General features: G+C 41.2%; 1 protein-coding gene across 2 annotated transcripts in view; it reads right to left on the bottom strand.

Annotated features, from left to right (window-relative positions):
- Positions 1 to 174: 174 nt before the first annotated feature.
- BST1 (bone marrow stromal cell antigen 1) overlaps positions 175 to 11,638 on the bottom strand; it is a 31,565-nt gene continuing 20,101 nt past the window's right edge. Inside the window, exons 8-9 of one of the 2 annotated variants that reach the window (XM_017498728.2) lie at positions 11,341 to 11,400; positions 175 to 607 (exon numbers count right to left, since the gene is read on the bottom strand). In XM_017498728.2, coding sequence (XP_017354217.1) covers positions 502 to 607; positions 11,341 to 11,400 — 166 coding nt within the window. In that variant the 3' untranslated portion in view covers positions 175 to 501. Of the gene's footprint in view, positions 608 to 631; positions 955 to 11,340; positions 11,401 to 11,638 lie in introns of those variants that run through there. The other variant, XM_017498727.2, reaches the window with a different exon arrangement.

The following is an 11,638-nucleotide window of genomic DNA, read 5'->3' as shown; positions in this document are numbered from 1 at the left end:
AAAAAAAAAAAAAAAAAAAAAAAAAAAAAGACCATTAACTGAACATCTTTATACCAAATAAATGAAATCTCTGCAGGCCAAATATATATGCATACATTTATATAGTGTACATATGTCTTCAGCAATCAATAAGCATGCAGTGTGCGCACTGCTGGAGATACAGGAAAATATAGATGATGTAATATACAGTTTTATTAGAATTCTCTAAAAATGTTTGATAATATACAAGCAGTCTGACTCTCAATGTTTTGTGTCATTGTAAAAATAAGAAAATAACTTGCTTTAATTCTAATGCAGCATTTTTTAACCTGCTATATAGAACTAATTTCTTGTTTCTGAAATCCTGAGTATATACGCCCTTGAAATACCATTTCAGGACATGGTTTTCCCAGCAAAAATCTTCTTTAGACAACAGAATCATTTGGTATACACAGAACAGGAATGATGACTGCAAGGGCAGGCTGCAGGGCTGGAAGAGGGTTCGAGCAGCACAGTTTCCAGTTACAGTTGAGTCCCTGAAGCCAGAGCCAGCAGGAGCGGAACGATAAGACCCACACTTTGTTCTGCATAAAAAAGTGGGACTTTTCCTTGAGTAGTGGCTGCTGCCCTGCAAATTAACAAGGAAATAGAGAAAATGTTAGTATTGGTGTATGGAACCGACACTCAAAAATACCGTGCAGTATTAGTCCGTTTTTCGGTTAGCGCGGCGCGCGAAGCCGTGAGCAGCAAAGTCTCCCGCGACAGCCGGTAGGAGGCGGTGCGGGAAGTCCCGCACCCGAGTCAGCGCAGGCGCCGCGAGTTTCTGGAGACGGTGGAGCTGCAGATCAGCGTGAAGAACTAGGACTCCCCAGAAGGACAATCGCTTCACGGGCACCGTCAGGCTTAAGTCCACTCCCCGCCCCAAGTTCTCCGTGTGTGTCCTGGGGGACCAGCAGCACTGTGACGAGGCCGAGGCTGTGAATATTGAACACGATGCGCAGAAAAAACTCAGCAAGAATAAGAAACTGGTCACGAAGCTGGCCGGGAAGTATGATGCATTTTTGCCCTCAGAGTCTCTGATCAAGCAGATCCTACAAATCCTCGGCCCAGGCCTAAATAAGACAGGAAATTTCTCCTCCCTGCTGGCACACAACGAAAACATGGTGGCCAAAGTGGAAGAGATGAAGTCCACCATCAAGTTCCAAATGAAGAAGGTGTTATGTCTGGATGTGGCTGTTGGCTACGTGAAGATGACAGACAATGAGCTTGTGTAAAACATTCACCTGCCTGTCAACTTCTTGGTGACATTGCTCAAGAAAAATTGGCAGAAAAACTGGCAGAATTTCCGGGCCTTAAATATTGAGAGCACCACAGGCAAGCCCAGCACCTATATTAAGGCACATTTGAATAAATTCTACTCATACCATTAAAAAAAAAAAAAAAGTGCACACCGTGGAGAAATTTGCATAGTATAGAAAGTTATAAAGTGAGAAGTAAAAGTCTTAGTCTCCCCATTTGCACTTTCCATAGAAAACCAACTTTGATAGCGTGAGTTCGATTTCCAGGAATATAATGCGCACTGAATGCTAAACCTGCTCGGTAGAACTGATTTCCATTTCTGAAATCCTGAGCGCATGTGTCATTGAAATACCATTCCAGGGCATTGTTTTCCCAGCGAAAATCTTCTCTGGACAACAGGACCTGCTGTTACTCTGCAAATTATCCTTAGATGTCTTTAGATATCCTTTTATCTAAGCACAAATGGAACCTGAAACGTGTGTTCTTCGCCTAACATCTTATCTTGAACATGCTTCCATGTTGGCACACAGAGAGTTAATTCATTCTTCCTTGTGGATGAATTCTTACTGTATGGATGGAACATGGTGTTAGCCAAGTTCTCTACTGGTGGGTATTACATTATCAGAGTTTAAGTGGTGAAGAAAAACCTGTCCTGATATGAACACATCAACAGAGGGGCTGCCCAAAATATGGACCGTATTCATAGTAAACAGTATCTGACCACTGGGTTCTTACAAACAGAAATTATTGAATTCTGTTAAACCAATTAAAAGATGAATTTTTAAAATTATGAAACCATCAAATGTTGGCTTGGAAATATATCCCATGGCTCTGGACTAGCGGCCCTGTCCTTAAAAGTTCCTGACTCATGTGGAGAAATAGGAACACTTTTACACTGTTGGTGGGAGTGTAAATTAGTTCAACCATTGTGGAAGACAGTGTGGCGATTCCTTAAGGACATAGAAATAGAAATTCCATTTGACCCAGCGATCCCATTACTAGGTATATATCCAAAGGATTACAAATCGTTCTACTATAAGGACACATGCACACGAACGTTCATTGCAGCACTGTTTAGAATAGCAAAGACCTGGAACCAACCCAAATGCCCATCGATGATAGACTGGACAGAGAAAATATGGCACATATACACCATGGAATATTATGCAGCCATAAAAAACGATGAGTTCGTGTCCTTTGTAGGTACATGGATGAACCTGGAAACCATCATTCTCAGCAAACTGACACAAGAGCAGAAAATCAAACACGGCATGTTCACACTCATAGGCAGATGTTGAACAATGAGAACACATGGACACAGGGAAGGGAGCATCACGCACTGGGGTCTGTTGGGGGGAAATAGGGGAGAGACAGTGGGGGGTGGGGAGTTGGGGAGAGATAGCATGGGGAGAAATGCCAGATATAGGTGAGGGGAGGAAGGCAGCAAATCACACTGCCATGTGTGTACCTATGCAACAATCTTGCATTTTGTTCACATGTACCCCAAAACCTAAAATGCAATTAAAAAAAAAAAAAAAAGTTCCTGACTCTATTTGAATGCTGGTCCTCTCTTCTTTTTTGCTGAAATCTCTCCCATGGGGTTGTATTAGGGCTCCCCCTGCCGGACATTTTCTACAATTGCACTGTGATGCAGTTAATGTCCGGGACTTGACTCAAAATGTAAAATTACTTTCGCTTTCAAATAATTAATTACAGAAGGTTACATTTTTCATTACGTTTTTAAAAAATGAAATAACACATAATTAAATACACTAATAGTAACAGTCTCCCTTCATACTTTCCCAGTTCCTATTCCTTTGCCTAGAAGGAACCACAGTTAGCAGCTTGGAGTTTACTTTCTCAGACCTGTTTCTACCACTTACATCCATTATCATGCACAAACAGAGACATGCTGTTTTTCTTTCTTTCTGTGTATTGGTTTGTCACTTTGTAACTTAAAAAGCTTTTCTTGTCAGTGTGAGTCTATACTTGAGGGGGGTTTTATTACTCACTATTTGAACTGCACTTACTTTAATTTTTAAAATTAAATATTGTTATTACATTTGTACACTCAAAAGCCTAATTTTTCCATGTCCTTTTATTTAATTTATAAATCACATTGTTCTATTTAAAAACCTAGTGAACTGACAATAATGTTTAAGGTCGTGTCACACTTAATTCCCGTGAATTTTTAAACTCAAGTTATTTCAGGTCAAATTATTATTATTACTATTATTATTTGAGACAGGGACTCATTCTGTCACCTAGGCTAGAGTGCAGTGGCGTGACTACGGCTCACTGAAGCATTGACCTCCTGGGTTTAGAGAATCTTGCTGTCCCAAACTTTTGAGTAGCTGGGGCCATAGGTGCACACCAACATACCCAGCTAATTTTTTTTATTATTGTTTGTAGAGGCGGGGTCTTGCTATGTTGCCTAGGCTCATCTTGACTGCCTGGGCTCAAGTGATCCTTCCACACTGGCCTCCCAAAGTGCTGGGATTACAGGCATGAGCCACTGGGCAAGGCTCCAGGTTAAATTATTTTAAACTTAAGTATTAAACTATTACATCTTCTTTTTAAAATATTTTAAATGACTTTAAATTAGCAAAACTTTCTCAAATACTTGATTGTAGTAAATCCAGTAAATGTATAACATTTATAATTTATATATATATATATAAATATAGAACTTAATTATTTTACAAATTCCAATACTGGTTCAAAACTTAGCAAAATTCTTATAACTTCCTACTAAAAATCCCATGTCTAAAATCAGTTACTTGGCTGAGCATGGTGGTTCACACCTATAATCCCAGGACTTTGGGAGGCCAAGGCAGGAAGATCCCTTGAGACCAGGAGTTCAAGACCAACCTGGGCAACATAGGGAGATCCCATCTTTATTATTTAAAATTTTTTCTAATAAGAAAAGAAAATTTGGCCAGGTGTGGTGGCTCATGCCTCTAATCCCAACACTTTGTGAGGCCAAGGCAAGTAGATCGCATGAGGTCAGGAATTTGAGATTAACCTGGCCAACATGGTGAAACGCTGTCTCTGCTAACAAGAAAAAAATCAGCCAGGCATGGTTTGCACCTGTAGTCCCAGCTACTCAGGAGGTTGAGGCAGGAGACTCACTTGATCCCAGGAGGTGGACGCTGCAGTGAGCCAAGCCACTGCACTCTAGCCTGTGCAACAGAGTGAGACTCCATCCCCCACCCAAAAAAAGAAAGAAAGAAAGAAAAAAAGAAAAGGAAAAGAAAGGAAAGAAAAGAAGAGGGGAGAAAAGAAAGGAAAAGAAAATTTTCCAGGAGTGGTGGCATGCATTTCTTGTCTCAGCTACTTGAGGCCGAGGCAGGAGGATCATTTGAACCCAGGAGTTTGAGGCTACAGTAAGCCATGATTACACCACTGCACTTCGTGCCTGGGTGACAGAGCGAGAACCTGTCTCCAGAAAAAAAAACGAAAAAGAAAAGGAATTAGTTAATTAATAGTAACACATATACTGGGATCACAGGTTTAATGCAACAGCTGTTCTTATATGCTACATTCTCTAAAATATTGTCAATGATTAAATACCAAAACATACAGATTGTCTCTAAATTTACCACAAAACTATTAATAAAATAAGTGAATTTACATCAATTGTTATTTCATTCTAAACATCTGCAGATTAAAAGCCCTTTACCCCACTATTCCTAAACAAGTAGAGATGGGTAGTCCTGCCTCTGTGGCCTGGGGCATTTAGGACAGAGACTTCCAGCCAAGTTAAGAGATCTGATGTTTGCTCTTGGCCCTCCGCGCCACACGGAGTCCTCATTCCAATACTATATATCTGTCTTCTCATATCACCAGTCCTGCAAATTAAAAGTCTACTGAATTTTGGGCCAATATTATAACCTATAAGCACCTACGGTTGCTGTTGTCCTTAGATTGTTCATGAGGTCTTCTGCTTGCTGTATGGTTATCCTACCATTGTCTCGAAGGGCTACATTCTACTCCTTCCAGTAAGTGTAACCTTTGATGTAATCATTTACTTGTCAGTGGATATTTAGGTCCTGTTCCCAATATTTAAGTATTATAAAGAATGCTCTGGTGAACATATTTGATCATACAGGCTGTATGCACATTTCAAATCACTTCTTTAGAATAGGGCACCAACAGCACCCTAAAGTCTGACCTACGTCAAAGATTGTGATACTTTTCTAATTCTTGACACATATTGTCAAATTGTTTTCCCAAAGCACTTTATCAATTTTCAGTGATATCAAGCATTGAATAACATCTCTAAAATATTTTTCTGCTATGTTTTAATGTATGTCAAAAAAGTTTAGGTGAAAATGACACCTTATTGAATTTGTATTCCATTATTATTAGAGTGATTAAATAATTTTGTATATATTTGCTATTTGTGGTTTCTCTTTTGTAAATTATCTATGAATATTCACTACTAGAATGTTTAAAAAAGAGATTAGTAAAATTCCTGCCAGGGTAATGAAAGTTGGAGAAAAACTTGGCAAAGAGTGAAAGAGGGTTTTATCCTTGACATTCAAAGGAATTAGGCAGAATTGTCAAAAATGTCTACCAACAAGCACTGAAAGAATGCCCGCACACAGGAAAGAAGAACAGGTCAGTAACTGCAAAGCCCTTACTTATTTACTTACCTGCTGTGGTGTGAGTCCTAGAGACATTTTAAGGCAGTATGGTGTGGCAGGAAGGAGGAGAACTTTACACACAGATAAACCTCGGTTTTGCTTCTGCCTCTGAGTAACATTCAGTGATCGCTTCTCTCTCTGAACCTCAGCATCATTGATGACAGTCAAATTGTCCTTCCAGGAATGTGGTTGGAATAAAATGAGATGATGACTCCAGAGCACCAGCTAGAAGCCTGACATAGCAAAGTGCTCAGAAATACTGAAGAAAAGTGAGGAGAGCTGCCCTCATTTTCCTTATACTTCCCGCAGCAGGGGAGCTAACCCAAGACGCTGGTGCCAGGATGGCGCCATTTGCCCATTTCAGGAATGGTGGTATAGGGTGCAATGGGTTTTATAACAAGGAATTTTCCATAGTCTGTTTCTGTATAGGTTTACAGTCTGATGAATGGGACAGAGTAAAAACATACAGACCTAAGTAAGTCTAACACCACAGACACTTCTCTATTCAAGCCTTAAGAGGTTCCAGCTTCCTTAGAAAGTCTATACCATTAAATCTTTGCAACAGCCTTATATTCCCCCCTTTTCCACAAAAATGAGCCACAATAGGATCCTTTTTCTTGGAATCAAAATGTAGAACTTATGCATATGCAGCCACTGGGCACCTCTCTGAAGCTGTTGTAGAGCATTTGTCATCCCTTCTGGCTGCCCAGCACCTTTGAACATCATTCTTAAATCTATTCCTTTCCCGGGTAGAAGGCAATCATTCATTCATTCATCCATCCATCCATTCATTTATTCATCTATTCATCCATTCATTCATAAGTGTCTACCAGGTTTCAAGCTCTGCTTTAGGTTCTTAGAATACTATCAGAAAAATAGTCACATGAGGGTTTTGAAAAATTAGCTGGGCATAGTGGCGAGTGTCTGTATCTCTCTCTCTCTCTCTCTCTGTCTCTCTGTCTCTCTCTCTCTATTTCTCTTTATTTTTTTTTTAGATGGAGTTCCACTTTTGTTGCCCAGGCTGGAGTGCAGTGGTACAATCTCGGTTCACTGCAACCTCCGCTTACCGGGTTCAAGCAATTCTCCTGCCTCAGCCTCCCAAGTAGCTAGGATTACAGGCATGCACCACACGCCTGGCTAATTTTTTGTATTTAGTAGAAATGCGTTTTCACCATGTTAGTCAGGCTGATCTCAAATAGGTTAAAGTCCCTGACCTCCTGGAGCTCATGTTCTAACAGGTGGGAGACAGGTGCGAAAGAATGAACTTCCCAGCCTGGGCAACATAATAAAATCTCATCTCTACAAAAAACAAAAACAAACAAAAACTTTAAAAGTTAGCTGGGCATAGTGGTGAGTGTCTGTATCCCCATCTATTTGGGAGGATCACGTGAGCCCAGGGGGTCAAGGCTGCAGTGAGCCGTGATTGTGCCACTGCACTACAGCCTGGGTGACAGAGAGAGAGACCTTGTCTTAAAAAAAAAAAAAAAAAAAAAAAAAAAAAAAAAAAAAAAAAAAAAAAAAAAGGAAAGAAAAAAAAAGAACTTCACAAGTAGGTCAGTCAGAAGATAAACAGTGTAAAAAAGAAAACACAGAGTCACATGAGGGTTTTGAAAAGCCACAGTTGTGAGATGGAGGCTGTAATTTTAAATATTCAGATCAGGAGCCTGGGTAGTTTCATGGAGGCATTGTAGATATGAAAACTAATAATTTTAGATCATCTGACTCTAACTCAGTAAGAGCAGAGTGCTTACTGCTGCTAAAAAGGTGTTTCCACAGCCTGATGAGCAGGAAGGCATATGATATCTTTAGGGAAGTGGATCAAAACTAGCCTTGAAATAAAAGTTCCAGGTCAGAAGCAGTGGGTGACGTGTCTGGAAAGAATATGATGACCCTGGAAGATGGAACTAGAAGTCTGAACATGGTAGTAGGGAACCTTGAAGGTTTTTAAGCAGCAGCAATGTGAGGGTGGACTTCATTTTCAGGTGAGGAAAGGAAAGATCCAGGTTCACAGGCTGTGCTTTATCTCCTGTGGGAGGACTCAGAAACAATGCATGCCAAGTTCACAGGGAATGACTAGCATTAGAGCATGGGGAGAGGACTTAAATCGATCACCGAACCTGGGATGTTGACTCCTAGAATACGTGCTGGAGATGATGGGTCTATTGTCCTTATTTCTAGCCCAAAGAACATGACATCTGCCAGAGTGAATTTTGACAGTTCTCAGGCTCCTTCAGATCCTGGTTCTGCCTGCACTAGCTGGGTGGTCTTGGGTGAGTTCTTCATTAACTTCTTGGAACCAGAGTTTCTTTGCTTCTGAAGGGAGAATCTGAACCCACCCACACTGGATCAAAGAAGTTTGGCTTCTTTCTAAATGACGGTGGCTTAGAGAAAATAGATGTTTATTTCTCTCTCAATAACCACCCAGGGCGGATAGAGTGGCGCGATGGTGCAGAGGTGCCCAGCCTCCTTCTGCTGTGTTGCTCTGCCACCCCCAGCTGAAGATGGCTCACCTCCGCATCTTCTGGGACCATACACCAGCCAGCATAAAAAGGAGAAAGGGAATGCATGACCCTTCCTTTCAAGTGCTTAACCTGGAAATTGCACATGTCACTTGGCCACAGTGGGTAGGGAGGCTAAGAGGTCCACTCGTTATTCTTGACAGCCATGAACCCATCTAAAATTCAAGGGCTCTATTACTAAATGAAGAAGAGAAGAAGAGCTATGTGGGGATGACAAGCCAGTTCGCCAGTGCATGCACTCTATCTCTTTCTGTCTCTCTCTCTCTCACTCTTTATTTTATTACTTTGTTATTATTATTTTTAGATGGAGTTTTCCTCCTGTTGCCCAAGCTGGAGTGCAGTGGCACAATCTTGGCTCACTGCAACCTCTGCTACTGGGTTCAGGTGATTCTTCTGCCTCAGACTCCCAAGTAGCTAGGATTACAGGCCTGCACCACCACGCCTGGGTAATTTTTTGTATTTAGTAGGAATGGGGTTTCACCATGTTAGTCAGGCTGGTCTCAAGCTCCGACCTCAGGTGATCCACCCACCTCAGCCTCCCAAAGTGTTGAGATTACAGGCATGAGCCACCGTACCCAGTCTGACTCTCTTTAATGTACTAGTTATTCAGAGAAACATAATCTTTTATGTAGTGCACACAGCAAATGCCTGGCATATAGTTGCTCTACACTCCGATTAGCTCTCTTCCCTTGTAGATGGAAGAATGGATCCCACAGGCATTGATGGTGCACCCACTATGTGCAACTGTAATGAGAAATGCTAAGAGAAACACAAAGAGGAAGGCAGAGTGAGGCAGGCAGATGGTGCAGAATGAACAATAGCAGGGTTGGGGAGAGTAAAGCACTGTAATCAAATTGTGTACGAAGTCCTTGGGAGCAAAGAGAAGGGAGTTCCTCAATCAACTTGGAGAATGAGGAAAGCCTCATTGAGGAAAGCACACTTGAGTTGGATTGTCATAATAAGTACAATGCTAGCAAGTAGAAAAGGAAAGGAAAAGAATTCGGGTGAAGGGATCAGAGATCTCCCTGCGAACACAAACCAAAACGACAATAATGCACTATGTTTTACCCCTAAGACTGACTAAAACGATATGGCTATAGGTACAGGCACAGGTACAGATATGGATACAAAAAATACACAGTGATGGAGGAGTGGAGACGGGACACTCCCAACATACACTGGCGGTGGAAGTGTATGCTGGCACAGCTTTTTTGAAACCTATTAAAATTTTGCAGAACATACCAAAATTTAAAAGGCACACATTCTTTGATCCAGCAACTCAATTTCTGGGAATCTATCCTACACAAATACTTGCACAACAGCTTAAAGTATATAATCAAGGATTGTATTTCAACATTGTTTATAAGAACAAACAACTACTATAACAATGTACAACCAAGCCAGCCCATGACACAGGAAGGATTAAATAAAAGGTGGAGTGGCCTTCCTACAGAGTGCTCTTACAGCCACCAGCAGTCTGGGACAGAAAGTATGAACAAACTTAAAAGGATGACCCCATAACACCGGCAAGTGAAGAAAGCTCACAGCAGGACGTTATGTGTGGCATGACTGCTTTTTGTACGAAAACTAAACAGATACATATAAATAAAAATAAGGCCAAACCAGAACCAAATGAACACGCTTACATCTGTCTCTGATAATATGTTCATGTTTGTGAACTGAAAACTTCTGAAAGGAGATGGACCAGAATAAAAGAAATTACTCTCAGGAAATGAGAGCTGAGGCAAACAAAAATCCTTAGTCATTGATGCTAGGGCTAAATATTGGAAACTAACTGTCCACTTATAGGCAATGAGGTTAAAAAATCATGATATTTTCACACAACTGACTGCTACAGAGCTGTCCAAAAGAACAAAGCTTTATCAATAAATATGGAAACAAAAATAAACAAACAAATAAGGAAATAGCTCCAAGACATGCTGTTGAGTTAAAAAAGCCAGGTCTACAGCCGGGCACTGTGGCTCACGCCTGTCATTCCAGCTCTTTGGGTGGCTGAAGTGGGCAGATCACTTGAGGTCAGGAGTTTGACACCAGCTAGGCCAACAGGGCAAAACCCTGTCTCTACTAAAAATACAAAAATTAGCCAAGAGCAATGGCATACTCCTGTAGTCCCCACTACTCTGGAGGCTGAGGCAGGAGAATCACATGAGCTTGGAAGGTGGAGATTGCAGTGAGCTGAGATAGTGCCACTGCACTCCAGCCTCTAAATAAATAAATAATAAATAAATAAATAAAGGCAAGGTCCAGCATCCTACGTATACTATCATTTATGTGAATAGTATAAGAGAAATGTCTCTTTGTGTCTGTGTGTGTGTGTGTGTGTGTGTGTGTGTGTGTGTGTGTGTGTTGTTACAGGCACACAGTATTCTAGAGGATATGTAAGAAAGTGGAAACAATAATTGCCTTTGGGTAGGGAAACTGAGTGACTTAAGAATAGCAGGAGAATGACTGCTCACTTCCCTTACCCTTTTACAATAGCGAATTTTGTCCCATACATATATACCTTTTTCAAAAATGTAGTGAAAATTTAACTTAGGATTAAGAAATACATGTTAAAAAGGGCCTCCAGCTGTCCCACTCCTGGCTGCTCTGCTGAAGTAAATGCCGCCAGGGGAGAGCATAGAGTAGGGCCACTTTTGCTCTGCAGTGCATGGGAAGTTTGGCTCAGCTCGGCAGATGTCTGTCAGATCTCAGCAACCCACAAGCTCGGAGTGACTGAGAGGAGTGCGGTGCAGAGTTACAAACCTTACTCTGCAGCCTGGCATTTTAGGGCATAGGTATAAAATCATACTGCAATTCACCAGCGTTTCACAATACATACTAAGGGCTGGTTATCTTGGGAAAGCACGATTTGGGTTAGGACATTTACTTACGAATTTAAGGCACAGTCAGGATGAGTGCTGTGGTCCACACACTGTAAGAGCTTCACTGGTCTACAGAAAGAAAACAATATTTAAGGGATTATTTAAAAAACTTCACCCATCAAACATTCATGGTTTGCCTGAAAAGTCCTGGAGATACAGTAGTATCTGATCTCAAAGAATACAGAAACTATTTCCTCTAAAAATATTAGTGGCCCAGCATGGTGATGTAACCCTGTAATCCCAGCACTTTGGGAGCTTGAGGCAGGAGGACTGCTTAAGCCCAGGAGTTTGAGACCAGCCTGAGCAA

The sequence above is a fragment of the Cebus imitator genome, unplaced genomic scaffold (assembly GCF_001604975.1).
Source record: "Cebus imitator isolate Cc_AM_T3 unplaced genomic scaffold, Cebus_imitator-1.0 Scaffold249, whole genome shotgun sequence".
Taxonomy (NCBI): domain Eukaryota; kingdom Metazoa; phylum Chordata; class Mammalia; order Primates; family Cebidae; genus Cebus; species Cebus imitator.
Note: the sequence above shows the minus strand (reverse complement) of the source record. Positions and strands in the feature narration are given on the sequence as shown.